The 16295-nt window shown below is 44.5% G+C and overlaps 1 protein-coding gene across 1 annotated transcript in view; it reads right to left on the reverse strand.

Moving 5' to 3' along the window:
* Positions 1-931: 931 nt before the first annotated feature.
* Positions 932-16295, reverse strand: part of EML6 (echinoderm microtubule associated protein like 6) — a 108772-nt gene continuing 93408 nt past the window's right edge. Inside the window, exons 29-41 of the mRNA XM_026033824.1 lie at positions 14251-14380; positions 12922-13020; positions 11078-11251; positions 9547-9755; positions 8207-8364; positions 7413-7527; positions 6003-6191; positions 5242-5414; positions 4507-4669; positions 4150-4253; positions 3004-3157; positions 2571-2671; positions 932-977 (exon numbers count right to left, since the gene is read on the reverse strand). Of these exons, the coding sequence (XP_025889609.1) occupies positions 953-977; positions 2571-2671; positions 3004-3157; positions 4150-4253; positions 4507-4669; positions 5242-5414; positions 6003-6191; positions 7413-7527; positions 8207-8364; positions 9547-9755; positions 11078-11251; positions 12922-13020; positions 14251-14380 (1794 nt within the window). The 3' untranslated portion in view covers positions 932-952. The remainder of the gene's footprint in view (positions 978-2570; positions 2672-3003; positions 3158-4149; positions 4254-4506; positions 4670-5241; positions 5415-6002; positions 6192-7412; positions 7528-8206; positions 8365-9546; positions 9756-11077; positions 11252-12921; positions 13021-14250; positions 14381-16295) is intronic.

A 16295-nucleotide genomic window follows, 5' to 3' on the forward strand; every position in this document is an offset into this window, starting at 1 on the left:
GCCTTCAAAGCACCTTGTTTATAGGCTAAGTAGCGAGCGCCTGGGAAAGCGGTTGAAGGGGGAGAAGTGAGGAACACCCAGCAAGCGGCAGGGAAGCTCCCTGGAACGCCCCTCTCGTCCCCCCGACTCACCTGCAGCGCTGAGCCCCAGCTCGGCCGCGGCCTGTGCCCCGAGGCGGCGCCGCGGCCCCGCGCGGCTGCGTCGGCTCCTGCTCGCGGAGACGCTGCGCGGCCGCCGGGAACGGGAACGGGCGGCAAGCACTGAGCGGCCAATGGAAGCGCGCGGCTGGAAACGGGGTTCRTGGTTAGCCCTCCTCTGGGAAGTGGTAGCACCATACGTTGAAAGCAGACACTGGTGGGAGGCAAGGCTGTAGCCCACACTGCTGGGAAGTCGTTCAAAGGCACTTCATGGATAGAAAACTTTGCCAAATAAATATATTTAAAAATGAAATGATTTCGGAAACRATACTTTGCTCCTTTGATTACTGACAGCTCAAGTATGGATCCAGTGTGCGTGCTCGCAAGAAACTGGCTGTTTATTCAATGTACCAAATTCTAAATTTGAGTTTTAAGCAGGTGTGGAGAAAACACCAGCGTTCTTGAACCAACGTTCAAGCTTCTAATTTTGAAATTGTGCAAATTAAGGGGCCCGTTTTCTTGTTGTGCTGCTTTTGCAGACATAGCTTGAATAGCAGAGCATGACGCAAAAGCAGCTGAGTGAGGGAGCCCGTCACCCCGAGGCCTCGCGTGGGTTACCACACCGTTCCCGTTGGACTCCAGCTTCCCTCTCAAGGGCGGTGGTGTTTCACGTGGGAGATGCTTTTCCCTTTCAGGCTGGCCGCAGGGGCACGTGCGGTCCGTGCAGCCCGGCACGGGCACGGCGGCCGCCGAGGGGCTGGAGGCAGCGGCGGCGTCCGGCCCACAGCAGTCACTGGCGGGTGGCGGCAGGGCTGTCAAAGACACCGCCACACAAACACGCTGCAAAGGAAGGGACGGCAACGTTACTGCTCAGCACCTTGCTGATGAACTTCAGCACGCGATACCAAGAGAAACGGGATTAGGACAACAGCCACTGGGCTCTTTCCAATGGTTGTAGCTCTTAATTTTGTTTACCTCAAGTCTTAATCTATATTTACCAAGCTGTGGACTTAATGGACCAGCACTGCAAGGTACTTTCCTCACAAAAAAAAACCTTTTTTTTTAAAAAAAAAGAATCATTAAAAGTGTTTTGCCCACCAGTTCCACACATGTGTCATCAGCCAGTGAAAAGACTGAAATGTGGGGGAAAAAAARCTATTATTTTACTCTGCACAATTAAAAGCTGGCTCCCTAAACGCTTGTCAGAACAATATTGAAAGGATTAAGCCAGCTGAGCAACWCTTGTGACTTCATCTATTAACCTCTGGGCAGCAGGGGGAGGGTTTCGACACCCCTGTCCTTCAGTTCCCACACGGCGACTCGGCTCAGCAGCGGTTCCTGCTGGCTCCCTGTGCGATGCCTTCCCAGAGGAATAAATACTGCCGAATTTTTCCAACAGGGAAAAGCAAACATTGGATTTCTGGGGTTCCCTCAGTCCCACCAGAYGGCTTTAGGAGAAGGCCCAGGCTTGCGGCTCCCTCAGGCATGTGTAACTAGCAGGAGCTTGGAGGTTTTTTTCCCGTTGGTGCCGGTGCCGGGTTATTCCCTGCCTCSTGCTGTCCGTGTCCCCGTGCAGCTGTTGCTGCTCAGCCACGTGCGGCTGCCGCTCTGCTCTCAGTGAGCGCCGGCGCCAGGGGCAGCTCKGCCCGGGGCTCTGCCCCTTCCCTCCCGGCCGCCGCCGGAGCCTTCGGCGCAGCCGCCTGTTCCCCGGAATGTCGCTGCCGGCCGGCGGCGCTGCCGGATTCCTGCACTACCCTGTGCGCCAGGGGCCGCCTGGTTATTTCTGTGTGAGTGACGGCCCCGGCTGCCGCCTTTGTCCCAYGGAGGTGGCAGCGGCGCAGGGGGCTCCGGCCCCACGGGCCTCCCGCTGCAGCGGGGCCGCAGCGCCTGCCCCCCGGCGCTCCCGCGGCTGCCCGCGAGGCGGATCTGGCACCGCTTCTCAGTGACAGCCTTCCAAAAACCAGGATTTAGCAATTCCAGCTGCCACGATGTCCCCTGGGCTACATGTCAGCTTTGCCTACAGTGAGATTGACAGGGGCACAATAAGCCTATTTTCAAATAAATAAAAAAACCCTTGACGTGTCAAGGTCACTGTTTCCAGTATTTAATTCTTTTATGGTCAGATTTCTTTTTCCTCTTTCCCTGTCGGCTGTGCTATGGGCTCACGCTGGGCGTAGCGCCCTGCTGGGGCACCCGCTGCCCGGCCTCGGAAACGGGAACAAAAATCCCTGTCTCACCCCCTCAGCTGAGATCACCTTGGGGCTGCTGGCGCACACAGGGTTTAATGCACCCCTGCACTTGCAAAAGAAGAACTCTCACACGTCTAGAAAACAGGCTTCATCTCCAAGAACGGGCTCCRGAAGGTGTTAAATTGGCATTGACATGGAAGAGTGCGTGGAACATTTTTGATCATTATAAAAATAAAGCTGTTACCTGCAGTCATCTCCCCCTGTGCTTATAACATACTTGTCGTCGTGGGAGAAGCGGATGTTGGTGACGTGGGCCGAATGCCCGAAGTACCGCTTGTGTTTGGCCTGTTGGACAGAACRGACAAGACCCTGCTCAGGAAATCACAGTGCAATGGGACGAAGTTGCACATAAATAACGGCTATTCCCACCCATACCGGTCTCTKCCAGCCCCCAGCCCCCCTCCCTATCTCCTCCTGTGCCCTGGCTGCTGGCCGCGCTGCCCATGCCCTGCAAGGGACGGGGCCGCCCCTCCTGCGCACGGAGCCGCTCCGTGCGCCGCAGCCGCCGCGGCCTGGCCGGGAGCTGCTGCCCCGGGCAGCTCGGCCCCCTCAGACACGGCTCGGAGCACCACAGGAGCAAACAGCTCACATGAACGTTAGTTAAAACAGCCACTTACAAATTTTTCTGTGCATGGAAAATCAAACAGTTTCACCAGGCCAAAATCATCTCCTGTGACTATATTTAAGCCGGCGTGGGTCACACACGCACAGTTGACATCTGCTTTGTCTGCATTCCGTGGCCAAATGCCAATGACTTCGTCTCCGAGAATGCTGTTCCAAAGGGAAGGGAGAAGACAGCTATTAGCTCGCAAGCCCTACCTGGTGCCGCTCTTCTCCAGAGCGCGGCGAGGCCACGCGGAGCAGCAGCAACAACCTGCACCCTCCAAAGCTCTGCATTCGSCCCAGCGCTCCCGCAGCGGAGGGCAGCACAAGAGCCTTTCTCCTTGGGAGACTCCATAGCGCCCAGCTTGGCGCCCTGGGAACCSCAGCCCTCTCCTCACCCCGGCCGCGTTTCTGCCGTGGTTCTCATCTCTCAGGCCTAGGCTCTTGAGGGACAGGATGCTCCTTGTGCCCAAGAACAYTTCCCCACCGGGCTCTCTTTCTTTCCCCTAGTTGAAGGGTTTGTTTTCTTTGTAATTATTCATATTTATCCACATATTAAATATCAGGTGAAGCTGCCCCACTCCCAGTCTGCCAGGAGTCCTTCAAAGTGGGTAATCCAGGGCAGCCTCCTCGGCTTGCCTGATYCCAGCTCAGCGAGGCGGGAGGCCGCTCCTGTCTTTCCTCCTGCACAGCTGCCTGCAGCCCTGCCTCCCTCTGGGATGTCAGAATCGCTTTCCTGCGGTGCCAGTTTCCAAGGAAGGGCACAGCCACAGTTTCATACTGATACTGGGAGGACTCCATGGAAATCCACTCCAGCGAACACATTCCAGTGGTGCCCACAGCTCCCTTCCTAACACGTCCAGCTACACTGACAGCCACGGGGCAGGGCGGCCCCGAGGACGCTGCCCCTCATGGCTCGGCAGCCGCTAACCCGTGTGGGGATGGGAATTATCATTATCCCTGGCATTACTGAYGCTGTGCTGGAGAAGGCAGGACAGCAGCCGGCCACGTATCTGCTTCAATAAACGTGTGCGAGGTTGGGGAAGGAGATGGGGTCGCAGCATCACCCCGTGGAAGAGCCGAGGCCCYGGAGGCCGCGCACTGGCCCCGTGTGAGGGGCAGCCCCAGTGGGGCAGGACGCTGCTCCTTAGGCCCTTCACCTTGTCCATGTAGCCCAGGTGATCTTCTCTATCAGCGCAGCGTCTGTGATCTGCTTTCCCAGTGGCACCTCATGCACTTGACGCTTGTAGGCACCTGTTGATACCTGCAAGGAGAAAACACCAGTAAATAAACCAGAACTTCCCTCAGGTGCCTCCTGCCGCCTGGCTCACCTCAACCCAACCTTCCTAAGCTTACAGCAGGAGCAAACCTCCCACGAGGTCAGGTATCACATCACCCAAACTCGGGAAAAGGAAGGGAATTGTTCCCCTGTTGTGGTTACAACTTGTTTTGTCGTGGGCACCCCTTTCCTTACGTGATGCCCCAAGAGCCCTATTTGAAGCAGGTCCCACACATACCTGGATGTACCTGCTGTCTGCTGAGAAGTCCATCTGTAGCACAAAGCTGGCAATGTCTTTGCAGTAGCCGATCCGGTTCAGCGTCGTGCCTTGACTGAGATCATAAAAATCCACAGTKTGCTCTTGGGAGCCCACTGCCAAAAACCTGTTATCTGGGCTGATCCTGCGCAGCAAGACACGGGAGGGGATGTGAGCTGCTGCTTCAGGTGAACAAAACCAAATTTCTCTTAATGGAAACCAATCCTAAATCTTTTACCAAYTGCAAAAATCAATGCAAACCAAACCTGATGCTCAATAGAGGGATCAGAAAGGCTGAGGATCTCATATGCAGTTAACAGATGCTAATATCACATTTGCATGATGTGCACAGCACACTGTGAAAAGTAACACTAATCCTCTGTGAGGAAGCATAAATTTTAATTACTTCAATAATATTAACGGCATTATAAAATTAATTCCCAGGATCACGGCTTCATGATATCCAAATTTCTAGCTGCATTCTAATGGATATAACTGAATTAAACACAGGAAAAAGAGTATGGTATATAGGGTAGAAAAGCATAAAGTACAGGCAAAGCCATGCAGCAGTCAAACAGTAAATGCATTGCATGATTCTGTGCAGATTTCAACAAATTTGAAGTTATCAAAATCTGGAAAAGAACTTACAAATCGATGGACTTTTCCCTAAGTGAAGGCTGTGTATTTGAAGAACTTCAACTTGAATTTTTGACACACCTGATATCCTGGATCGCAGACTTCCGATCTCGCTTTTTGCCCCAAACTTTAAGGCTGTTGACAAGTAGAATAACAAATTCTCCATTCTTCATGCCAATAGCAACCATCTCACCATCGGGACTATATGCAGCACATCTTGCTGGATGACCTAGATTCACTTTGTTCAGCAGTTTCTGTAGTGACAAAAGCAATAATTTCTTACCTTTCCCAAAGAAAATGATGCAATAAATGGAGAGCTTCCAAACATGAAGTACAAAAGCTAATTATAAAAAGCAAACTGTACACCGTCTCTCTAAGTTTGAAATTTCATGTAGAACAACCATATCACGTGTGTGTGTGTGTGTGTGTGTGTGTGTGTGTGTGTATGCAGCACAACATGCTTCGAAATACAGATCTATGGATTATATATACATCTAATTCAAACAGCAGTTTCAACCTTGCATCTATCATGTTGCAGACTGACTTTAATTTCACACCAGAAAGAATAAAATTCACCTGAAAGGGCTGAAAATTCAGGTTCCAACTGAGCTTACAAGAGGAGTTTTGATACTTTCTGTTACTACTGGTATGAACAGTTTTTTTTTTTAATTGCTCTGTCATTGAAAATATAGCAAAATGTTCTTGCATTATCTCTTGTAACACTGCTCTATACCTGAAGGTGCATATGTGGTTGGAGTACAGCACGTCTTAGAGTTGTAAAATGCTTGGTTATATAAAATTATTGTTTATAATCACACACTTTTCAATTTAGTGACACTCACCTTGTCACACAGATCCCAAATTCTTGCTGTTCCATCATTACTTGCAGAGATAAATATGTCTTTTGAGGGGTGAGTTGCTAAGCCCCAGATCTCCCCTTCCATGTGGCAGTCAATCAGCAAGTTGGAAGCAGCATTTTTTTCTCCCACTTCAAGGATTTCCCCATCTTTTGTTCCTACTAGAATTTTCCCCTGTTTGTAGTCAAAAARAGGAGGATGAGCTACACATTGTCAGTATAATGGATGTAACATCAGCAGCAGCTAAACGCAGATGTATTGCAGAGTTACATGTGACAGAGACAACTTGTTTGGCTCTTTCCTGTTTGTTCATGCAGCATCTTAAGAAGAGGCCAGTAAAACACGTTTATAGTTTCACATCTGGTGATACCATGTTCTGGTGTTTCTGCTGAGCAACTGTGCTGGGCTTCAGCCTTGGCATTAAGTATTTTTATTCAAACCATAGTGTTTGAAATTATACATATGATGTGGTAGAGCATGATTCTCATACTGCTGAGGTGACTTACTACAACTTTTGGCCAATAATACRAAAGAAAATGGGGCTTTGGGCTCAGTCAGACTGTCTCTGAGCACGTTACATCTATTCTACCCAAATGATCATAGCTTAAATATTCTCAGCCAAAACTTAGGGGAAAAAGAACAACAAACAAAAAAAAACATAAATACAGTTTGGAGTTATTAATGGCTCCTTAATTAGAGATGCAAAACAACACTCCTCAGTGTTGTGATTATCAAAGACCAYGTGAAACCACTGAGGTCTGATATTTAATGTTAAACAGAGGCCATTTCATGAAGTGTTGATTTGACCAGACACCCACTAAATGCAGTAACATTTCTGCACCAGCACACATGCCTTCCATCAGGGACACCACTTACAGGTACCATTTAAACCTGTGTAATCAGCACCTTGTTGGTTAACAAGTAACCTTGTTGGTTACCAAAGTTTAAAGCCAATTTGTAATGCTCAGAGGCAAACAGTTCTGTGATTAAAAGACAGGGGCTTTTAATCCCTGTGATTAAAAAAAAAAACAGGAAAAGCTGGGATACAGTCTGCCTACCTGAGGCACAGTTTATGGGAAGCAACCTTGTAAAGTAGGTGCCTAAATTGTTTTTGGAAAGGGAAAGGAGGAGACGAGGTCTTCTCCCGGAGGAGCCTGTGCCTATACTTAGCACTGTCCTTGCGGGGCCCTCTCGGTGCTGGCTGCCCGGGCAAGGAGGGCACTCGCTGTCACAAACTGAGCCCTGGGCGGTCTGAAGCCAAGCACAGCAATGTCACGAGGCAAGAAGCCTCTTCCTATAACTTCAGGAAAGCGCTTCCCCATAGGCGCCCTATCCAGTCTCCACCCCGGACAGCACGAGGGCGCGGGCAGCAAGGCCTGCGCGGGGCCCACGCACCTTCCCTCTGCAGACGGAGCGCACGCACTCGATGAGCTGGCCCGTCTCCAGCTGGAACGCCCGGCACCGCTTCATCTCCTGGTCCCACAGCTTTACAGCTCCCCCTTCCTTGGTGCTGCAAAGAAGCACGCAGTGTCACACGGGGTCTGCGCCTCACAGGCTGCAAACACTCTCCTTTGTAAAGCCCAGCGGTATGTTTTTTCTGATTACTTTAATAAATCATACATTGAACCACCTTTTCCTGTGCTAAAAGACATCCTACTACTCTGTAATGGAAGGAGATAACAAAAATATGGTAGCTAATGCTATCACACTTCATGTTTCAAACAGCATCATGTCTAATTTGCAGGAAAAGCAAACAGTTCTCTTGACATGTACTCTTAAATCACGGCCACTGATCTAAGCTCTGCAAATATGTTCCTACTTGTGGTAAACAGATGAACATACTAATCAGCAAGTGTCCGTCATGACAGGGAAACTGCAGTTTGACAGGATTGGAAATTTTAGACAAAACTCTTCTGCCAGGCTGGCAGGAGCTGAGGCACCAAGGTGTCCCCACTGGTTGCCAATCTGAAGGTTAGTGTGTCTACGTGCATTGCTGCGACCGTGAGTGACCTGTTCATTAGTCCTTCACTTAAAAAGAAGCCTAAGCACATTTGGTGTTAATTATACTGAAACGCTGACATCGCCCCTTTCAGTGTGTGGGAAGTGCTGCCCACGTCTAGGATAGTGCCCAAGTAACAACCACCACGAGGCAGACAGAGGTGTGCACTTTAGGGAGGTGCAAGTCTTACGGTCTCTCCTTTCCTCCCGTAACAATGAGTCCATCTCGAAGAGTTGTGTACATGGTGAACACGGGCCCCGTGTGAGCTTTGGCCACAAGTCTAACCAGAAAATGATCCTTCCAGACGTAGACATCTCCATTTATGGCACCAGTAAAYGTAAGGTTATTCTGGAACAAAGAATAATGACCGCTGATATAACAAATACCTTGACATTTTGTTCAATCGAAACTTCAGTTACTCAGTTTCTTGAGAAAAATCATCAGTGCAATGAATGTAGAAATTAAAAACATCTGCTTTGACAAGACTGTTTAATGACTGCACTCCAATGGTGTTTCTTTGAGATGTCATAAATATTGCAGGACCTAATGCAGGCCGTTCACCTCGTATCCCATCTGGGAATCAGATACTCATCCACCTTTTGCTGTACATGTGCTCTGTCCTGTGTCCTGCTAGGGGGACAGCGGTCACGTTACAGAATCTACAAAGAAGCACCATTACTGGAGTCTGAGCGACATTTCTTCCCTCTTTCAGCATGTGTCAGAGAGAAGCCCCTGCAGGTGACCAGCAGAATTGTTGCGTGTTCAGCAATTTTTGACAACAAAGTCACTCTTTTGGCCCCAAGAATGAGGATTTGGGAGCATAATTTTATACACCCACATTTCATACATGAGTACTATTGTCTAGGGTAGATGCTTAGGAGCAAGTTTGTTGTTAAAAATTGACAATTTATATAAYTTACAGCCTTTGCAAAGAGAATTTCTAAAAGATTTCTGGATGAAGTAGAAGCCATTTCAGACCTCAATATCATAGTAAAATTGTCTTTTGTACTGCTAATACACATRTTCTTCCTTAAACTATTAAGTCACAAGTCAGGTGACATGTTTTTTTAATGAATATACAGAAGAGCATTACGGAGTGTCGTCATTAGTTATCACTAGCATATGTCACACAAATACTGCCAGAAAAAAAAAAAAGGTTGCAGAGCCTTTTATATAAAATAGTTATATACAAAATTGCATTATTAGAGTTTTTAAAGTTAATTGCTGAAGTGCTAAGTAACTAGCCAAGCACAAAAATAGAAACCATAGCAGCTGATGCTTGTACATTACTGTACTGTACTGGACACAATGCACAGACATGTTTACTGACAGAGAAACCCTGTCTACTTCAGAAAACTTACATAAGGGTCTGAAGGACTACAGGTCTCCAATTAAAAGTTCATGTACTAAGCAAGAGCTTAGTGGTTTTGCATTATTTGTACTGTACTGGATCTCAACAAAGGGAAATTCACACTTGCAGTTTTAATAAAAAAGTATTAGAAAGTTCTGTAGCAAGTAATTTGAACTTACTGCTCCRAAGGCAACAGAAAGCATGGTTTGCATTTTGGCATCTTCCATGGAACCAATGACTCCTTTCTTATAGAGCAGAGCACTGCCAGCTAACGTCCAGAACTTCATGTGTTTTACCCCAACCGACACAAACTGCGTGTCTGAGTCTGGGCGGAACTCTACCACGAATATCCTCTCCAGGTGTCCTCCCCTGCTAGCCACTTTAGACCCTGTTTTAATTAGRAAAGGATAAAAACACAGTTAAATTTACCTGGTAAAAAAAAAAAAAAAAGCTCTCATATGATTTTATAAACTGACCTACTATTGAATCAGGTTATTGTGTCCCACATGTGGAAAGCTAAGCATATCCCAACATTATTCAGTATCAAACATCTGAATTCATGCAACCTACAAGATCTCTTGCCCTGTGGCTATTGCATCACATCCAATAAGGTTAGGAAATAGAATGGATTTAGATCTGATTTAAATATTCCTGACTCATTTAGATCTAGATATTCATAGCATAATGCATCTTCTTACTACATGCTCAATGGGCAGTGGAATAACCAACATCACAGAACTTCTGAACAGAACAGCAGCAGCACTTTGAGTTACCGTCTGCTAAAAAGCACAGGGCAGCTGACACTCAAAAGTTGCTGTCTCTGCCTGAAAACACCCAGGCTGGCCCATCAGGTCAACGAGGCCAACTGGGAATGGCATACTTCCAAAGATGTGAATGCCACATTGGMAAATGTAGGRATTAAATCWGAGTTTTCCATGCCYRGGGTGGCTAGGCYACCACACAAAAGATGAGCATGGCCRCCACTGCCCTAACTGAACTTCAAAAGCACAACAGCAACGACCTGCTCTGTAAAGGGATGTCAACTACCCTCCAAACACATCTTTCAGATATAATGGCTCAAGGCAATTAAGAAGATGTACTTCCTATTCAAGTGGTGATTGCAGGATACTTGGACATAGGTGTCTGAAGAAAGAATTTGAAAAAAGACTTGAAGTCAATCAGAGAAACATCTAGTGAACTGAGATGCTTCCCCTTGCCCCTCCACCACTGCAGTACAGGTTAACGGACAATTTTTCAGGATGCTTAGTTCTGCCTAAGTCCCRTTTCAGGAATCTAAACCCTCTCCTGGGTTTCTTCCAGTGCTGCCCACCTTTCTGAAGGTTCTAAATCTTGTCTTCAAATAACTTCCCAAAGGCCTAACCATTGGGGAGAATTTCAAGTTTAAGTGTATAAAACGAATAAAAAGAAAACACTTTCCTTAATTTTATGGATTTTGAAATGACATTTCAAAAATGTCATGTCAAAAATTCCAATAAATGACATTTTTTCCCTTATTTCTCTTTCCAAGAGACACTTAAATTATATTTTCTTGGGCCACTCCTAATATGTTGCTCTATTCTATAACCAATTCTTTGACTTTTAAAGAGTCATGATACTCAAATACAAGCCTATCCCAAGGTCTCAAAAGGACAAGTGAGTAACTGTGCACAGGTCTGTTAGGCTGAAGGACAAAATATTCTGCAGAGTTACCTTCCTGCCACCTCCACACTGTGATAGTATGTTCTGGATCAACTCCCACTGAAACTAGAAGTTTGCCAGTCGCACTGAAGTTAACATAGTTGACTCCTTTGGTATGGAAGCAACGCAGCATTGAAATGGTTTGCTTACTCATAGCATCCCATATATGAATTGTGGGAGTTGTACCTAAATGCAAAAAGATGCATTAAAAGAGAATTAATTGAGCACCTGGAAAGCTTCAATGTGAAATATGCATTTTTCAAGAACAAGTCACCTAAACAGACACTCAAAACAATTTTCTTTTAAGATTAACATTACTCAAAAAAGTCAAAACAGCTTGCGAAACATAGGGGGAAATTATTGTATTTCATGAAGACAAATACTAAAAGAACAACATAACATTTATGAAGAAGGTCATGCAAAAGAAACTGTCCGTAGATGTTTCACTTGTATCCGCGGTTCACACAGATACAATGAGGTAACATGAGACTTTTACATAACTCTGCTGACTAAAATTCACAAACGAATCAGCCTTACCTGAAAATTCTGTCATATCACCTGCATTGTGAGAGCAATGGCAAATGAGGAAGCACCAAGGGAAAACAATAGCTGAAATAAGTCATGTTTCTAATGCTGAAGTGCCAGCATCAGGACCAGAAGGAAACAAAATTAAAGATTTGAAAATGGATATGGATTAAATCAACAAAACAAAAAAGCAGGAATATTGTTGAACTGTTTTGGGTATAGTGTCTTTTATACACAAATATAACAACAATATGTAGCAGTTTTCAGTTTTAAAAAYGGTATTTAAAAGAAAAGTTAAAGACATGCAGCTTTTTACATTTAGTAAAATGAATAGCTCTACAAAGTATTAACCARCCATCAGAAACACTGATTTCATGGACTCCTATTGAACTCTGGAAACAGAGTTCAGGAGAGGAAAAGGGGGCTGTAACAGTCACCTTTTTCCTTTCATGGAAATCAGCATTTGGAACTTGCATTTCACAAAGCTAACGAATAGCTCAGTTCTTAAACTCTGGCTACAGATACAGACTTTGTGCCTACTCAACATTCGTGTTCAAATGACAGAACTCAAGACAGTTAGTCAAGGCGGTCATCTGGAAGCATTTTCCTGCCTCAGAGTTAAGTTACTTTATTACAGAAGTTAGGGACTTGAGTCTCCTCTGAGTGATACAAATCACAATGATTTCCTTATTTTTAATAAAGTTACTTATTCCAGGTTCAAGCAAAAAAGCCAGATCCCTCCCAAGGTTTGTGACAAATGATCCAATATTTTCCATATTGTATTTACTTCTTTGAAAGACATTAGTAATTCTTCAGGTAAATAATAAATGTATAAATATACATGATTTCAGAATCAGCCCTTATGCATGTTATAATTGGTGTCAAGATTTCTGATTTTTTTCCTCCTATTCTGTATAGCTTTTGTATTTTGAGGTAGGAAATTTTCATTGTAGTGTTTTCACTGCTGAATATTTTAGTGCTGAGCAGTGCCTTGGATGCAAGAAGGAAATGGGAATTCTAGAGAACTTATCCTTACAAGTAAATTAGATGATGCAATGCAGCTTATGAAAATTTGCTTTCTGGAGTATGGTTATATTGCAAGCAACTCACACTCTAAAATGCAATGACTCACAATTAGAGATGAAACTGTGGCAGGTAGACTGAAATCATAAGAAAATTCTGAAGCTTGATTATCTCTAAAATTAAAGGAAAAATTTGAAGACAGTAGCACTGGCAAATCCTGGTAAAGTTACTACAGTGAAAAGCCCAAAATAAACCACAGCCCCTGATAATTTTTGAGTAAGACTTTGTTAATATGGAGAGTAACCTACCGATCTGGCTGGTAGCCACAATATTTTTATATTTTGGATGCTGATTCACAGTTAGGCAGAGAATGTCATCGGTATGCTCCAGGTAGAAACTCTGGCTACCTAATAAAATTCAAACATGTTTTTATTCACAATATTATCAAGGAAAGAACGATCATTGAAGCAAAGACTATTACAAGCTGCTTGTTGCCACTTCCATGCTTGTGCTGTGTTCCCTCGTGGGATGCGTGGCAGTAGGGCAATAAACAGGTAAGGAATGATTTTGCTCTCATTCCCAGACACCAGTGTGTACTGAGCAGATACATTAACATGCATACATATACATATAGACATATATATACATAAAATATATATTTGCTGAACTAGCTATGCCCAGAGAAGCAAAAATCAGCCCAAGATTCATCCTGTAACTGCAGAAAAGAAAGACAAAACTGGGAAACACAAAGCCCAGGCCTCTGCTTAACTGAAATACGTCAAGCAGAACAAGCGGAGAGCGAAGCCCCTTGAAGTTCATGCTCTGTCTTGTCCTCTCAAATTTAAGAAGCCGAAGAGCGCAGTGGGATASAGCCTCCCAGCTCCACAGGCCAGGGCAGCTTTGCTAGGGCAAGATGTCCCCAGGATCAGCAGAGGAGACACCTTTGATCCCTCTGCTTCCCTACTGGGGCTGAGCTTCTTGGTGCACTGCTGTCACCGTTTGGTTCACCGTGGCACAAAGAGGGAATAAAATGAAGCCAGAACTCCTTCAATCCCTGGCTCTTGAGATACTTGGAGAATACGGTTGGTGCTACTGCTCATGAACAGTGAAGTTTTTGGTGTCTTTTCTATTCATTATCCAAAAGGTAGGAAGTACTTCTACCCGTTTCCAAAGGTAGGAGGTATCTCTATCTCTTTCCAAAGAGCATTTTGCTCACATCAAAATTGTGTCTGAATTGTTGCTAAAGTACTTCAAAATGAAACAATGGATGTTACTACTCCTAAAATTTTGGAGAATACTAGACATTTGAGATTCTTAGCTCTCTCCACTTAGAGAGCCACTCCAATGTCTTCAGAGTGGATTTTAACAAGGTGCAACTACAAAAACAAAACAGGTTTTTATTACATCTCCTAATAGAATCTCATCAGCATTGAAAGGAACAGGATGGCTCTACAGAATGAACTCAACATGGGACCTCTGTCAGCCTGATATAATAATCATCTAACTGTTTTGCATTACTTATCAAGAAACAAAATGTGAAAAACTTACAGGAYTGTTACAAAGTTAGGTCTATTGAAAAGAAATGTTTTAACTGCACGGTATTTTTTATTTCAAAATATTGTTTCATCTTGAATTACCAGTAGAAAGATTTTGAACTATGCCTGCTGCAGCTGTGTGGAAAATAATATCAGCACCATCATTTAGGTAATGAAGGTTGTTGCGACAATCAAATCCTCTGTATCCAAAAACATGGTCTAAAGCCAGCTCCTAATCAAGTAAAACAAAAAAGAAAAAATAAGACAGTAAAGTAAAAGTAAGGGAATTACAGAGTTTGAAGTGTGAAGTTTACTTCACATATGTGAMGTCCTAAATAGTTACATCACACACAAACACTTTACAGAGACAATAGAATAATTAAACAACAATTAATCAATTATCCTTGTTCTTCTGCTACTTCATTGAGGCATGACATTCTCACAGACCATCTATAAAGCCTATAGTCAGCTAAAGGCACTCCATTTACATTRTTATTTCTTAATATATCAGTCAGTTGTAAATATTTTGATTCTTTTGATTTTCATGCAAAATATATTCAAGTCCTGTCTTATTAAATTTTCCAATACAGTTTAACATCATGATAGAGTATCAGCTATTTGCAAAAATCTTTACTTCTGTTTTAAAAGTCTTCGCATACAGCTCTCATAATTGTCAAAAATCTAACCTTGAAATCTTTATAAGCAGCAGATAGGCTGTAAGCAACTGTATAAATAAAGCATTAATTAAAGGTGTCTGGGACATTTCAGGTTACAATGATCAATTTCTAAGGAAATTTCCTCCCAAAAAAACATTAATGACTCATGAATTGTTGCTGAAGTTGCTTTTATAGCCCAGAAGACAGACTTAATGAATTTGGCCCAAAAACAATTACAGCTTGCTTTGAAAAAAATGAATGACATTGATAGACCAAGCAATTGCTGCTAGCTGTCCACAGAGACCACAAAATATTCCTTTTCCAGTTTATTACATGAAGATTCTGGAACGTGGAGAGAAGGGCCTGCAATTTGGGGAAATAAAAGTATGCCCCAAAATAAGTAAGTAAATTTCATCATTCAAAATCACGTGCATGATTTTGCATGTGCAAAAGAATGTTTTTCTGACTGCATTTCTGCTGGGGATATATAGTAAGTGTGGGTCCCACTGTAGATGCACRTACTTCTCAGGTGTGCAAGCACGGACGTAAGCTGAGGTGTCCTGAGTGGTTCCCCTGCCTCGAGGCAGGAGCTGCTGAGCCCTTTGTCACGGCCCAAACACACACTAACCACGACTGCTCTGGAAGCATCTTTCCTGCTGGTAGGTAAATATTCCTCTCTTCCTGGAGCAGGTGTCAGTGGTGACTGGTAAGCAACACCTTTGACAGGACTGTGGGCCAAAGGTGTCACCTTAAATGACCAAACAACAACTAGAGTTCTGTYGTGGGTAAGGAAATCGAACCTCGTTCATAATGTCAAGGGATTAGTCAACACAATAAGCTTGCTGCTACCAGCATGTTCCAGAAGTCAAATGAAGAGCAAGAAACACAAGCTCTGATGTTCCCTTTGATAGGGAAGGTGTATAGCACAGTTGGCAGCACACTCTAATATTCATAGGGTTCATTTAGAGTTTTTTTGAGATGTATCAGCCTTACTTTAGGGACAGTCAGCTATACAAGAACATACAAAAAGTATTTAGTTCCATCAGTGATCTTGTYAGCTGCAGGAAGCAGGGATATAGTCCTTAGTCCCTTCATATATTTTATTGAGGTGAATTATAACATGGTGTGAGATTCCATAACCTAGACACCACCATTTTGTGCCAGTTTAGATGCTCTAGGACAGCTCAGACTGATGTGTTGGACTGGACCTAGTGGAAAACACAGCCCTTCCTGGAGAAGCAGGGCTGATCAAGAAGCATAACGTAGGCCATCTAAACAAGCAGCAGCTCCCTATGTTTAGGCACCTGAATCACTCCCTACTTTGGATAATAATGGTCAGAATCACCAGTGGAGGCATAGAGAGTTCACAACTAAATCAAGAGGTCCCAAACCACCAGTATTAGGTCTCTGCTCTTCTAGGCCACACACAAAAGAGAACATATTTACTCAGCTGATGCTCCCTGTGAGAATACAGAATAGTCAGTCAGTCTG

This window comes from Nothoprocta perdicaria, unplaced genomic scaffold, assembly GCF_003342845.1.
Source record: "Nothoprocta perdicaria isolate Ctin4 unplaced genomic scaffold, notPer1 scaffold_133, whole genome shotgun sequence".
Classification (NCBI taxonomy): domain Eukaryota; kingdom Metazoa; phylum Chordata; class Aves; order Tinamiformes; family Tinamidae; genus Nothoprocta; species Nothoprocta perdicaria.